The 14567-nt window shown below is 58.0% G+C and overlaps 1 protein-coding gene across 3 annotated transcripts; it reads right to left on the bottom strand.

Moving 5' to 3' along the window:
• Window positions 1–111: 111 nt before the first annotated feature.
• On the bottom strand, window positions 112–11698 carry LSM4 (LSM4 homolog, U6 small nuclear RNA and mRNA degradation associated). 3 transcript variants are annotated; one of them, XR_011506416.1, is made up of 6 exons: window positions 11363–11698; window positions 7362–7403; window positions 5610–5708; window positions 4722–4899; window positions 2574–2757; window positions 112–810 (listed from the first exon to the last, which is right to left on the bottom strand). XR_011506416.1 is itself a non-coding variant. In XM_044773610.2 (6 exons), exons 3-6 carry the CDS (start codon window positions 7362–7364, stop codon window positions 719–721), a joined length of 378 nt encoding a protein of 125 aa, XP_044629545.1. In that variant the 5' UTR covers window positions 7365–7403; window positions 10926–11094; window positions 11363–11482; the 3' UTR covers window positions 112–718. The 3 variants fall into 3 exon arrangements, 2 of the variants coding, with proteins under 2 accessions (XP_044629545.1, XP_044629536.1); XM_044773610.2 differs by lacking the exon at window positions 4722–4899 and adding an exon at window positions 10926–11094 and having other exon boundaries at window positions 11363–11482; XM_044773601.2 differs by lacking the exon at window positions 4722–4899.
• Between the last annotated feature and the right edge of the window lie 2869 nt (window positions 11699–14567).

Consider the following 14567-nt stretch of genomic DNA (forward strand, 5'->3'; position numbering starts at 1 on the left):
CCCTCAGCGAGACAGGAGGTGGCCCTTGCAAGGAGACTTCTCTTTCCGGGCTGTGCTTTTCCGAGGACACTACGTCCCAGATAGGCCCGCTGACTCAAAAGGAACGAGGGATTTGCAGTCCGTAGCTGTATTTGTTTTTATTTTTCTAACACAAACAGGGAGAGAGGAAGGGCAGGGCCCACCGATGCCCCGGAACAGCTTCGGAGGCATAGGTTCGTCCGAATTTGCTCTGAAAAGGCAACTTTGGGGTCTGTGTTTCAGGAAACTTGTGAGGCTGTCAACCTCAGTGCAAACAGCTTAAAATAAAAGACTGCCATTTGCTCTCCACGCAAGAATCCAACAAAAACCGCCAAATAAACCTGTTTGGAATATGCCTGCCCTTAAAACAAGAGGGCCTGAAGGACGTATTAAACAGAATCTTCCAGGAATCAAGTCAGCTGTGACTTCACAACACCAGAAGCAGATAACACTGCCAGCTGTAGAAACAGTGGCTACAAAAAAAGGGACTTTACGTAAAAGGGAGGGTCACAAAATGCACGGGGCGGGGGGGGGGGGTGGCACCAACCCCTGCCTCCTCCCTCCCTCCTCTCTCCGCTGTGTCGTTCTCCACAGACTTGTGAGCTGGAGGCAGAGCAGAGCCGTGGCTTGGGCGTGGCAGCAGAGGCCCGGGGCGGCGGTGAAGGTGGCGGCGCTGGGTCTCCGTGGGGATGGGGATGGCTCACTGCTTGCCTGCCTGGCGGCCCGGCTTCTTCTCGGGCTGACCCCGGCCTGTGCCTGGGATGCCACCGCGGCCCCGGCCGCCAAACACACCTGGGGGAGAGAGCAGGGGCTGCAGTGGAGCCAGGCCCAGAGGCCCCACTGTAGACACGGACTGGGGACCCCTCTGAGCCTCAGCTGTCCCCTTGGTAAAGGGGGGTGGGGATCGTACCTCTGGTGGGAAGGACAGGCTGAGAACCTGGGATGGAGCATCTGAGCAGGGCCAGGCATGGGTGGTGCTTAAGAACATTCTCAGTGTGAGAAGGGACAAGACCAGGCCCCCCCAGGGTGCAAGGGAGGACAAAGGTTGACACCAAGTCACAGTGGGGCTTGGGGCAGGCTTCCTGGGAGAGAGGACCCGGGGTAGGAGGCAGTCATCAGAAAGGCAAAGCCAGAAGGGCTTCCAGGAGGAGGGGGAACATGACCAGGACAGGGGCAGGACTCAGCCTAGGATGGGGCAGAGATGTGAGCAGCAGGGCAAGGCTAGAGCTGACCACTCACATCTGCTGGCTCAGAAGAGAAATGATGGGGTTCCTGTATGTCCTGCCCCAGGGGTGGGCACAGGGGCACTCCTGCCCTCCAACCTCTGCCACCCAGTGGTGGGGCCATGTTTTTAGAGGACATTTACATGCAGCCCCTGCGATGGGAGCACGTGGCACTGCTGCTGGGGGGAGTGGGTAGTTGGGGGGAGGGTGTGCTCCCTGCCTAAGGAAGTCCTGGAAGGACTGGGGTGGCATGGGGGACACGGAAACATGCACACAGGCCCCCTTCTGCGACAAACATGCAACTGGCCCCTCAAGGACAGAGGCCAGTGCCCGCAAGGGCTGCCCAACCTCCCCCTGCCTAGGGCAGGACCAGCTGTGCCAAGTGGAGCTGTAGCATGTGGGCTTCCGTGAGACTCCACCTGCCGCTGAGGGCCACGTGGCCTCTCCAGCGCACCGTGCGAGCTGCTCCCCCTCCCTGCTCCACAGTGGCAGCGGCGCACTCAACTCAACAGTGCTGGCCAACTCCACAGTGCTGGCTGGACCAGCCTGAGCCTCCCGAGCTGCTGAGCCCAGGCCTTCACAGCCCTCCCACCCTCTTCCCTCGGCCTCACTCCTGGGCTGACACTCAGGAGGCCGCTGGAGAGGGAAGGACAAAGCCAGGCCCTGCAAGCACACAGCAGGGCAGGGGCGGGGCCTGCCGACCGCCTCCCGGCTCAGGTGCCAGCTGACTACAGGACAAATTGGATTTTATGCCAGACTTACAATCTTGGGTGTGGGAGGAGTCTATCAAAAAGCGAGACCCCGGCTTTGTATAATGAGGTCACAGCAGGGAAAGGGTCCTGTGCCAGCAGCCCAGTGAGGTGGGCACCACGGGACCCTCTCTGCAGAGGGGAAACTGAGGCTCAGGGAGACATCGTACCCAGAGCACCTACCAGGTGACACAGGGCACTAAGATGAGGGCTCAAATCCCAGGTCTACGTGGGCACCACGTGGATGCCGACACTCCCCTGCTGCAGCTGAAGGAGCCCTGGGGACCCCTGCAGCCCGGCAGGTGGGGGAGTAAGCCCCACCCACCAGGGTTCAGCGGGCTCCCTGGGGTGGGGTCAAGGGGCAGGGGCTGGCTGCCTGCTGCTCCGCAGAGGAGCCCAGTGAGTCATGCTCCCCTGCTCTACACAGGGGGCTCAGAGGCGGGGCCTGTGGCCCAGCGATGACACCAGCCAAGAATGTCAACACTGAGCCTGGTGGAGCCGAGTGCTATAGCACCCCCACCCACAGTGCAGAGGCCCACAGCCCCAGCGCCTTGCCTGCTGGGGGGATGGAGGGAGGACCTACCTCGCCCGGCGCCCCCCATGCCTCGGCCCTTCTGCTGCTTCTGCTGCTGCAGGCCTCCACGGCCACGGCCCTTGGCCACCACCTCCTCCTTGACCATGTCAATGATCTCGTCAGGAATGCGCAGGTACTTGATGGTGCTGCCCCGAATGTAGCACTCGGGCATCCGCCAGAACTTGTCCCCGTCCTGCGGGGGGGGGGGGGGGGGGGGGGCTCAGCTCTGTGGGGGGTCCCTGCACACTGGGTACAGACAGCTGGGGCAGCATCCACCCCCTCCCGCCCGTTCCCACCCAGGGCCCAGGCCCCGGCGGCCTCCACCTGACATCAGCCCCCACACGCTGCAAAGTTCTCAGTCCCGGACCTGACGGGAGAGGGGGTCGGGGGAGGGGCCACCCGGCAGCAGAATCTTGCCAGACCCTGGGCAACCCTTCACACAGGAGGAAGGGCGGACAGGGCAGTGCCGGGGCCCTGCCAGGGTGTGCCACGTGGGGGAAGGCCTGCTCGTCCTTGCCTGTCCTCCAGTGTGGAGGGAGTTGGTTATCTGCAGCCTGAAGCCAGAGGGCGGTGGGGCTGCCCCGCGTACCAGACCCTGCCAGGGCCCAGCTGCCCCCAGCCCTCCAGAATCCACCTTCTGGAACCCTCTCTATGTGCCCTGACTCATTCATACATCCAAGAAGTGTCTCTTGACAAGGTCTTAGCTGCGTGTGGGACACAGGATAGAGACCCTGGGTGCTGGTGCTGAGGGCTGGGAGGGGGTTGGAGAGGCAGGTCTGCGGCCCATGACGGGCAGCTCCCAACGATGCCAGTTTGCAGGGGAGCTAATTGAGGCTGGAAACGAAGGGCCTTGCAAAGTCACAGACTCCTGAGCAACGCCAACCCTGGGGTTCTTAGGACATTGGCTGCCTCGCCCCCCATCCCCCCACCATACACCCTGTGACCAGCACCCGGCCCTCCCCCCGTACCCCCTCCGGTCTCCCTGGGCAGGAGCACAGGGCCTCTCCCATCAGATTAGTTCCCCAGCCACACCCCTGCTGTCCTGAGCCAGAGCCAGGCCCTCTCCTCCCGCTACGCCCCTAGCAGTCAGACCAAGACATCTCAGGCCCTGGGCCAAGGATGAACTCCAAACTCCTCAGTGCACTCCCAAGGGCCGAGATCCAGCCCCACCCTCGCTGCCCTCTCTCAGCCCTCAACGTGCCTTCCAGATGGAACTTTCTGGAACACACACCATGGGCGTTTGACCCCCAGCATTTTGCACATGCTGTTCCCACCTTTCCTCATCCAGCTCACTCTGGCCCTCAACGGGCCTTACCTCCCAACCTCCTTGAAACCCCCAGTCCTCCTGCATGACACTTGTCAGCGGTGCCTGGGTCAGTCTGGCCCGGCCCAGTGGTGGAGCTCGGCGGGAGGAACAGAATGTTCAGGGGCCAAGCCTTCCCAGGAACACGCACGAGCCCCCAGCCCAGAAGAACCCCGCGAGGCCTCGGGGCATTCCTTTCCCAGAAAGGGCAGGCCGGGGGCCAAGTCCACGGGGATGCAAAGCACAGCCAGACAGAAACAGAATGATTCCATGGAAGCTCAGGGCTGGGTGCTCAGCACGGGCTCTCCCTCAGCCAAGGACAAGGACAGGCTGGGCCTGGCGCGCTCCCCACAGGAACCACAGCTTCCTCCGCTTTCTGGGGCCAAGCCAGCTGCCTCCCCACCACCCCCAGCCCTCCTGCAGCGTCTCAGCTCCGGGGGGCCACTGCGCCCTGCCGCCCGCTGCCGCAGGGAGGGAGGGGCTGCGCCTCTGCAGATGAGGATGCTGGGCCACCCGAGTGACTTCGAACCTCCTACCCACCTTTCCTCCCAACCACCGGGTCACGGAGGGGACTGCCCGGTCTCGGCTAGCCAGGGAGGCCATAGTGACCTGGCCCAAGACCTACTGGTTATTTCCAGGACCGAGAAGTGGACGTAGACCTATCGGCCAGGAGCAGAAAGACATATGCTCGCCGTGCACTGTGGCACCGTCTGCTCCAGCCACACTGGAACCACCTCTGGGAGTGCAGCCTGAGGACCAGGAAGCTTCTCACGTGCTGGTGTGGAAGGCCCCCCATGATGTCCCATCACAAGAAGCAGGTCATAGAGTGGCACAGGTGAAGGGGTCATGCCTACCTGCCCACCTGTAGGACTGTGAAGCGTCCAGAGGATGGAGGGGGCGAGGGTGGCTACCTCGGGCTCTGCTGGACTCTGGTTTGGCGAGCCCTGGGAGCACGCTGCCCCTGGGCTCGGGACAGCCCTGCCCAGGCTGGGCCCCCAGCAGCTTCCTTCCCCAGAACATGGGGGACAGAGACTGGAATGAAGGCGGAAGAAAGTTCTAGCAGAGCCCGGTGCAGGTTAGCTGGAGGGACCCCCGCCTTCCCCCCTGTCCTTGTCCTTATCACTCTGTGGGTCATCCTGAGGGCGGGGAAGGCTGTGACCCTGGGGGCCATCCCTGAGCCCTGGTCTGCCCAGTGGTGCTCCCGGTCCTGCACGTCCTGGTTTCAGGCCTCAGGAGGTAAACAAGAGTCCTGGTCCACTGGGCTGCCCTCGCCCCCTGGTGGCCTGGACAGCCCACGGCCACACCACAATGGCCTGTCCACAGCCAGGACTGAAGGCAGACGAGGCTGGTGGCAAGAAGGGGTGGGCCCACAGCAGGGACTTGTAGCCAGGAGGGCGGCCCACAGACACACAGCAGCTGAGACCAGCGGGCCAGCTCAGCACCCACCTGGGCGGCGCCCTCACAGGTGCAAAGTCCAGGGCACAGGGGGCCCCGCACCTCCCACAAGCCCCACCCCTAGCAGGCCAACTGTGCTGGGCTGACGGAGGCACTCCGTCAATTCCTCCCACAAGGGCCAGGGAGAGGCCTTCACCCCACTTGTGAGCAAGGATGCTGAGGCTCAGTAAGCCCCGGGTCCAAGTGCACCCCTGACCACGCTGCCCCCACGCCCTCTGCCTGCCTGACCAGCCCCACCTGAGGGCCTCCAGGTGGTGGGCACAGACTCTGGGGCACAGGGCACTCACCCTGGATGTGCAGATCACCTCGCGCAGGTTGATGTTCATCCAGTTGTCACAGCTCACCAGGTGACCATTGTACGTCTCCCCGTTTTTAAGCTCCACCAACTGGAGAGAGCAGGGCCCATGTCAGGTGCAGCCTTACCCCTAAGAGCCGGCGACCACTGTCCCGGCCTCACTCAGCCCTGTCCTGGGCTCCTCTCCAGACCCAGTGGCCACAGCCAGCAGCAGCCAGCCCCCCAAGTGACCTGTCTTACAGGTGACATGTTCTGCTTCCTCTATACATTCTGCTAGGCATTGTAGACTTTCTACAATGAAACTATTTTTTTGTGCAAAAAAGAAAAAAAAAAAATCACACCACAAATCTTTAAAGGAACGAGTGAGGTTAGAGTCACAGTGGCCACGGATTCAGGGTGGCCAGGGGCCAGGCTGGCACCCTTTCATGGTGCATGCGTGTGCTGTGGTGGCCTGCAAACACTGTTCCCTGTCTGTTTTGATGTGTTTTGGGAAAGCACATAAGTAGCTCATCATTCTCAAGATGCGCTATTGCTAGGAAAAGGCTGAAGTGTAAAAAACTCAGGTATCTGCCCAAGAGAAACGAAGGCATATATTCACACAAAGATGTGTACACAACTGTTCACTGCAGCCAAAATAGTCACAATTGCGAAAAAGTAGGAATAACCCAAATGTCCGTCATCAGCAGACAGATAAACACAACGTGGTCTACCCACACCATGGGAAATCATTTGTCCATACGGACTGAAGCCCTGACACACGCTGCACCGTGGATAAACCTCAGAAACCTCAGCTGAGTGAGAGAAGCCAGACACAAAAGGCTACGTAGTGCACAATCCCTTTTACAGGAAACGTCCAGAACAGACAAATTCCCAGAGACAGAAAGCAGATTAGTGGTTGCCAGGGGCTAGGGGAGGGGGATGGGGTCTCCTTTTGGGGATGATGGAAATGTTCTGGAACTAGATAGACGTGATAATTGTACAATATTGTGAATGTGCTAAATGCCACTGAATTGTACACTTTAAAAGGTTGAATTGTATGGTATGTGAATTGCATCTGAATAATAAAAAAAAAAAGGGAAACAGAACATATTGACAGAGACTACACTGTTCCATTAAGGACAAAGGTAGCTTAAGGAATAATGTGTATCACGTAACCCTATCTACGTTTAAAGAAAATCCAATTCACGTTTACATACATGCTGAAAGTCTGGCGTGCATTTATCAAAGAACTGGGTACCTGTTCAGAAGGTTAATAAAGAGGGGCTCCCCCTTTCTCCGTATGTCTAACAGTAACATTTTCTTTTTTTACTTGAGGAAGATTAGCCCTGAGCTAACATCTGCTGCCAATCCTCCCCTTCTGCTGAGGAAGACTGGCCCTGGACTAACATCCGTGCCCATCTTCCTCTATTTTATATGTGGGACGCCTGCCACAGCATGGCTTGCTGAGCGCACCCAGGATCCAAACCAGCGAACCCCAGGCCGCCAAAGTGAAATGTGCGAACTTAACTGCAGCGCCACCGGGCCAGCCCCTAGCAGTGACATTTTCACTAAGCCTGGCTTACTTCTATCAGCAGCAGAAAGGAGCCGGGTCCTGACACGGCGGGAGGGAGGAGAGAGCAGGCTGTTCGTGGGCAGGTAGGGAGCGGGTTTGGCTGGAGGCCCCCTGCCCTTTGCCTAGTGTCCCTGTCCCTGTTGTGAGGCTGACCCCTCTGAACCTCGCTATCCTAGACCGGCAGGCACTCACCATGGGGTGATTCTGAGCCGTCTTGAGCAGCGACAAGGGCAGCTGGAAAGCAAAGACAGGCATGTGACTTGTGTGTTCAACCCGCGCAGGGAGCCCCGGCCCCCAGGCAGGGCTGGGACTTGCCCTACGGATCTGCTGGCGCGTCAGCGCTGTGCGCACCCCAACATGAAATGCATTCTCCTGACTCTGCCCACCCCACACACACACCTGCCACCTAGCTGAGGAAAGTCTTTGAACACCCCCTACCCGATCCCAGAGGCAGCCCCCCTGGTCTCGGTGCTGAGTACTCCAGGTATCTCTTTCCAGGTCATGCTGCATATAGTCACAGCTAGCCAGTCAGGGCCCAGCCCTCCAGGCCCATCACTAGCATCACAGCACACAGGTCCTGCTGCTGCTCTGCCCAGTGGGTGTCCTTGAGGGGCATCTGGTTGACACGCGCAGCTCTAAGTCTTTGGTTCTCAGCATCGCAGAGGGTTATCACCATGCCCACTTTACAGATGGGGACACTGAGGCTGAGAGGCTGCGGCAGGTGCCCAGCACTAGCGCTAGTAAGAGACAGAGCCCGGCTTGCCCCGTCTGTCCATGGCCAGCGCGGCTGAGCCCCCACTCAGAGGGGCCCTGAGTGGACCACGGGGGACTCTACCAGGCGCGGTGGGCAGCCCACACCCACGTGAGGAGGCCACATGTGAGCCGGGTTTTCAGAGAAACACTCACCAGGTTAGGGGGAAGAAACATTCCAGAAAAAGCCTGTGGTTACTGCAAGTGAAGGCAGATAAAGGATGAACTCTTAAAACTCACCCAGTTAAGGTGAGCTTGCGAGATATCCTTTTCCATCGTTACTGAATTTCCTTGTATAGCCACCATGTAGTGTAACTGGAAAAAATCAGCCCTCTCCATTTTTGGAACACAAATAACAAGACTCAGGTGGCAGCGCTTGGGTCCAGGCTCCAATGACAGCTCACCCAGCTTGGCCAGATGAAGGATCAGGACCCAGGGCCCCACGGGTGAGGGCCTGCCTCAGGAGGACTGTGGTTGCCTGCACCCTATCCTGGCGACTCGGGAATTCTAAGTCAGCCTGACGCCCAGCAGCTCTATACAGGGGGAGCCTGCCAGCCTGCACGCTCCGGATACCAGATGGTGGGAACTGGAAAGCCGCTCCATGACGGGCGGAAGTGGCCCTCCACCCCACAAGGTGGCTCCCCCGTGGAAGGGCTTAGGGGGAATCCCACATCCCCCAGACCTTCCCTGAGAAGAGCCACCCCGGGGAGGTCCAGTGCCGGCAGGAAGCCAGGCCCTAGCCCACTTCCTGCACTGGCTTCCTGGAGGAGCAAGATAAGGGAGGGCCGGCAGAGGAGTGGCTGCTCCAAGGAGGACGGGCGGGCTGGGACCCACCGTGGCTAACGGGCAGCTCCTGCCCTCTCATTTCGAATGCATCTGTGGGACCCTGCCCGGGTGCAGTGAGCCACGGAGGAGAAACAGGAGGCCCAGGCTCGCACACAGGTACCATGCGCCCAGCTCGCCTTTGACTATGGGGAAGCCGCCAGCTATGCTGGGCAAGCTTCTCCTCTCAAGTCCGAAATGGGAATCTGGACCAGGGCAATGACGCACTTGGCTCCTCTGCCTAGATCACGGGAGAGGGGCCAGGGCCAGGTTAGACGTGGAAGGTGAGAACGAAGATGGACTCGGCACTGAGAGGTGCAGGGAGGGTTGGAGCAGTACAGGCAAGGCCCTCTAGATGAGGTCCCAGTGGCCAGGGTAGGAGGGTGCCTGGGGACACAGCAAGGTCCTGGTAAAGCCGGTGAAAGTAGGCTGATGGCTGTCAGCAGGGGACTGACCATACACAGCTTTTGTGCTGGTGACAGCCGCTCTCAGCTCTCACCTCGTCCCAGCTACGGGCAGCAGAGCCCCGGAGGACCCATAGCCTCCTTGGCTGTCGCCGGCAGCGCCCTATCCACAAAGCAGCTGAGGAGGTGTCTGTGACACAGAAGGAACCAGCACCTGCTGCCAACTCTCCCAATTTCCCTGTGCCCCCACTCTCCAGGCCAGGCTTGACATGGATCCAGCCAAACTGGACCACTCTGTCCCTCCCACGCCACGCCTGTTTCTGCCACTTGACCTTTGTTCCTGTGGTTCCCTTCCCTAGGCTGGTAGTTGCTCATAACAACCCCATCCAGGGAAGAAGGTTTCCACCTGGGCCACCCTTTGCCGTTTCTATTATAGGCCGGAGCCAGTCTCTAATTATCTTGTTTATTATGTCTCCCTGGCTAGACTGGAAACTCCAAGCCTCCTGCTAGACTGGAAAACTCAGAGGGTGTGGACTCTGTCCAGCACCGAGCACAGGGCCAGGCACGCGAGAGGAACTCAGTAAATATTTGCTGAATAAATACACAAGGGAAATGCACAGGCCACCAGGGAGGCACGTGGGCTGGGTGGGATACTTGTCCCAGCACACAGACAAGGAAAGGAGAGGCTCCGATGGGAAGGGGTGGCATCGGGACAGTCCTCCAAAGGCTACAAGGGCCTGGAGCAGTGGCCTTGTCTCGCCATCTTCTACCTCCTCATCCCCAAACTGGAGGCAGAGGTGAGAAGGAGGAAGGGGGGGATCCCAGAGAACTTGAAGCTCGGTAGGAAAGAGGAAGATGCATGAAGGTGCCAAGGGAGATGGGAGAGGGTCAGACACCCCGTTCAGGGGGAGATGGGGACATCTGGAGTTGGGAAAGTCATAAAAACTTCAGGAAAGAGAATTCCTTTCTCTGGGCTTTCTCAGAATGTCTGGGGTTTGGTTCTCAGGGCTAGACCAATCCAGAACTAGACCTAACAGCTTCCTGAGGCTCCCAATTCAGGAAGCCGTCCTAGATACCCCCCGGCCCCCCACACCCCTGCTTCCCGTATGGCCTGACCACAGGGAACTGGCAGTGTGTCATGCTCTGAAGAAATGACTCTGTACTTAGCACAAGCACCGTTCTAGGCTCCAGGAATATACTGGAGATAAAACCAAAGATCCTGCCTGCAGGAAGCTTAACAAGCAGGACCCCTTCCGGTCCTGCCCGTTCCCTCTGGCCAACTCTGCCTTTCAGCAGAGAGGACCCCACTCCCTGCTCTCAGTTCCTACACCAGCCAGCAGGATTCAGTGCGAACCTGCACTAACCCTTGGTTCTGAGAACTGTGCAGCAACCACCTCAGAGTGACTCAGTGCTGGCGCGCCAGGCACTCTCCCAGGAGGCCCAGCTCTGAGTTCCCCTGTGTGGGCCTCCGTCTCCCTGTCTACACGCTGGTGGCACGGGCACTCTCTGGCCTAGATCCAGAACTTCAAAACCCTGACAAGCATGGCCCTGCAGAGGCTTCCTCCAGGACCTCAATTTTCCTTATGTGAAGGGGGAGGACTCAGTCCACTCCTAGCTCAAAATGCCCCTTCTCCTCCTGAAATAATGTGCTGTGTGATCCAGGGAGAAGTAAACTCCCTCTCTGGGTTTGTTTTTCAGCCTGAAAACGAGAGGCATGGGAGGTTGCGCCGGTAACAACGTAAGGGACCTGCAAGCCCTAAAATTCCCCGAACTGGCTTACTTTGAGAACTCAGACCGGTCCCCTAGCTCCTGGAGCTCCAGTTTTCCAATGCGTGCGGTTACACTGGGTCGGATGCACTCGGAGCCACTTCCTTGCCCGAAAACTCACTCTGCTGCATTCACTTGGCACTTCAGCGGGTCCTCTCCCTCTCCGGCCTCAGTTTACCCGTCTGCAAAACGGGAAGACTGTGGCTAGGCCGCTATACTACGACTGTATGTTCCGTCCAGCCCTAAGTTCCCGGGACCGACGTGCTAGGTACCCTGGGAGAGCCCGCTGCCCTCTCTGGCCTCAGTTTCCCCGCTCGGGTCGGGGGCTAGAAGTCGAGGCCCGCATTGGACGCTCGCTCCGCGTCGCCCCGCCCCAGCGCCCACCCCAAAGGCCCTCGGCGGCCGTGTCCCCTACTTCCCCGTGAGACGTCGCCGCCGCCCTGCCCTCACCATGGTGTCGGCAGGCACCGAGCTCGCCGGCCACTTCCGCCGCCGCTGCCGCCGCCGCTCACGCTCCAGCGGGCGGTCACCCCGCCGCGCGCCACTAGGCTGAAATGGGAGTGGCAGCGACACAAGCCAGTCAGCGTGGAACTTGAGAGACGGACAACCAATCCACGCGGAGTAGGGCGGGGCCTGCTGGGCACGAGGGGCGGAGCAGGCGTGTTCTCTCTGGAGGAAGACGGGAAGAGGGACGTAAAGTGCCTCAGCGAGTGCTGCAAAAGGGGGCGGAGCAACGTGCGCCGGCGCGAGGCCATGTGAGCAGGGGCGCATGCGCGGATGAAGCACTAGCAGATCTGGGCTCCACACTGTGGGCAAAGCCAGGTATTGCCTCCAGTTTGTAAATGGAGAAATCGAGGCTCTGTGGTTATTGGGATGTGCCTAATGTCTCCCTTCGGGCTCTTACTTTTCTGATTCTCATTATTGTAGTTGATCTTTATCCAAGGCACGTCTTTTGGTAGGTTGCAATCCCGACTGTGCCCTTCTGAGCCTCAGTTTGCCCCCCTGTAAAATGGGCGTAATAATAGTATCTGCTCCGGAAGGTTGCAGTGAGGATGAAATCAGTTAAGTCACGTAAAAGCACTTAGAACAGGGTCTGGCACATACTGTGCACTTAACACACGGTGTGCAATATTTATTGCGCACCTACCAGGTGTCTGCTCCTGGAAACAGAGAAGTGACCAAACCGGACAAGACCGCTAGCCCTCCTGGTGCTTGGAAGACGGTCGTGGAGACAGATGTAAACAAAATCGATAGGCAAATGTATTCGTTTCCTTGGGCTGCCGTAACAGATTACCACAAACTGGGTGGCTTGAAAACAATAGAACTTGATTCCGAAGTCGACTCGAGGTGTCTGCAGGCTGGGTCCCTTCTGGAGAGTCTGAGGGACAGTTCACCCCAGGCCTCTGTCCCGGCCTCTGGTGGGTGTCGGCAGCCTTTGTAGTTCTTTGGCTTACAGACACATCCCTCCAGTCACTGCCTTGTCTTCATGTGGCTTTCTTCTGTGTCTGGGTCTCAGATCTTCCACTCCTTTTCTTAAGGACACTCCTTTCTCTTATTAGGCCCACCCTAAATCCAGGATAATCTCATCTTGAGATCCTTAATCAGACCTGCAAAGACTATTTCAAATAAGGTCATATTCACAGGTGCGGGCATTAGAACTTATCTGTATTAGACTGTACCTCTTCAGGGGGCACTGCTCAGCCTACTACATCAAGTATTGGCAATGATTCCTTCAAACATAGACATTTGTGTGAATAGTTCATTTCTCCTCGGTGACCGTGCATGTAGTTTCACACATTTGTGAACACGACGGCAGCCTAAATTCCCAGGAGAGGCCCCGCTGTGACCATGAAGCTTCCTTCCTCTGCCTTGACCTTCAGGCCTGTAAATAGGCGATGGGTGCCCTCCTCCAGTGACTCACTTTCCCCCAGCCTCCTGAGTGTCAGCGGTGCGCTGAGACCCTTTCCTTACCAAGCCCAGGGCCAGGTTCTTCCAGCTGAAAAATCCGTGTGCCTCTCAGAGCCGGCTTGGGGAGCCCTTGATGCTCAGCTTCTCAATAAAAGATTCTCCTGCATCGGGCCCCAGGGACCTGGGCTGAAGAGGATGGGAACCCACCGGCCCAGTCACCTCCCACCAGACAGGCGCGAGCACTAACATGTCCCCTCCAGGAGCCGGCGAGGGGAGAAGGGTCTGGGTGCCCGGCCTCGCTATGAGGGAGCTGAGTGGCTCAGGTGTGTTCCTCCCTCTCTCTTCTCCGTGAAAACGGGAATAGTCCTCTCCACCAGCCAGGGGTGCTGTGCGCGGTGACCACATGTGGAGCCCATCTAAAGGGCCAAGCACCTGGCTGGTCCAGTAGCCCTAGGCCAACAGTTGTCCTTCATGTCTTAGTTTGGGGGCCCCCCTCCCCCAGAAGCTGGACCCTAAGATAAGGACTCAAGGGCACATGGTGTATTCAGGGGGTGACCCCCCGAAGCTCCCACTGGGGGTGAGACCTGAGACAGGGAGGGAAAGATTCCTGCAGGGGCACCGATGAGTGGGCGATGCAGAAGGTAACTGGGAGTCAGTCCACCTGGGGACCTCAGGGAGACAGCGTGAGAGCTCGTGTCTCCTGGGGGGTCCCTCCCAGGGTCAGGGCAGCTGGGGCGTTTGTTCTCTAAGTCCTGTCAAGCATTGGTTTAGGGCTGCTCCCAGGAGTGCTGGCGAGGTCTGGGATGTGTGCAGGATGCTGATAGGCAGCCAACAGTGATATGCCAATCGGTCAGAGAGATTGGGGTGACTAGCCACGCCTTGTCTGCCAAGGGTAAAGGCCACTTGAAGTAAACAACAAGTAATTTCTGATGTAAACAGAAATTGGGGATCATGAAGTCTCCAGCATCAACATGGTGGTGGAAGTAGGAAGAAAATTGCATGCTGGTTCACCTCTTTCTCACTTTTCTAGACTTTTCTGTGTGCAGTCTTTCTCTTTTCGCTCAACTGGGAAACTCCTATTCATCCTTGAAAACTCTGCTTGGATGACCCCGTGTGGTGGACAATGGTCACTGCAGTTTTTGTTAGCCCTTTCAACACACAGGTGGCCAATCCCCCTGGGGATAGTGATTGGTTAAAGGAGGAGCAAGTGACCAACCAAGGCCAATTAGAATCCCCCTTGAGAGTGATATTGAGGGATAGGAGGGAGCAGAGCACTTCCCATGGAGGTTGTTAAAGTGGGAGAGTAAGAGCCCAGTGCCATCAGCACTGATCTTCTTGCAGGTTGAATCCAACATACACAAGACAACTTGGTAGAAAGAGAGGCAGAGTTTTAGCCCCTGGATCCAGCTATACCTGAAGCTAGCAGGCATGACTTCCCATTTATATGAGCCCAAGAAGTTGTCCTTTATTGCTTAATCCTCTTGGAGTTTGGACTCTGTTCCTGGAAATTGGCAGAACCTGCACCAATGAATAGCTGCTCTGTGAACTCTTCAATGACTGTACCCCCAAATCTAATTATTCCCTCTTTTATGCTGTGAACTTCAGTACCTTGCACTGGTTTTCATCATTATCTGCTTCGTGCCACATTGTAATTGCTCATTTGCACACACAAGCCTTCTGGACTCTGACCTGCAGGAGTGAAAACATGGGACTTCGCATAGGCCACTATTTCCGGCTGTCAGCATAG

This window comes from Equus asinus, chromosome 10 (genome assembly GCF_041296235.1).
Source record: "Equus asinus isolate D_3611 breed Donkey chromosome 10, EquAss-T2T_v2, whole genome shotgun sequence".
In the NCBI taxonomy this organism is placed as follows: Eukaryota; Metazoa; Chordata; class Mammalia; order Perissodactyla; family Equidae; genus Equus; species Equus asinus.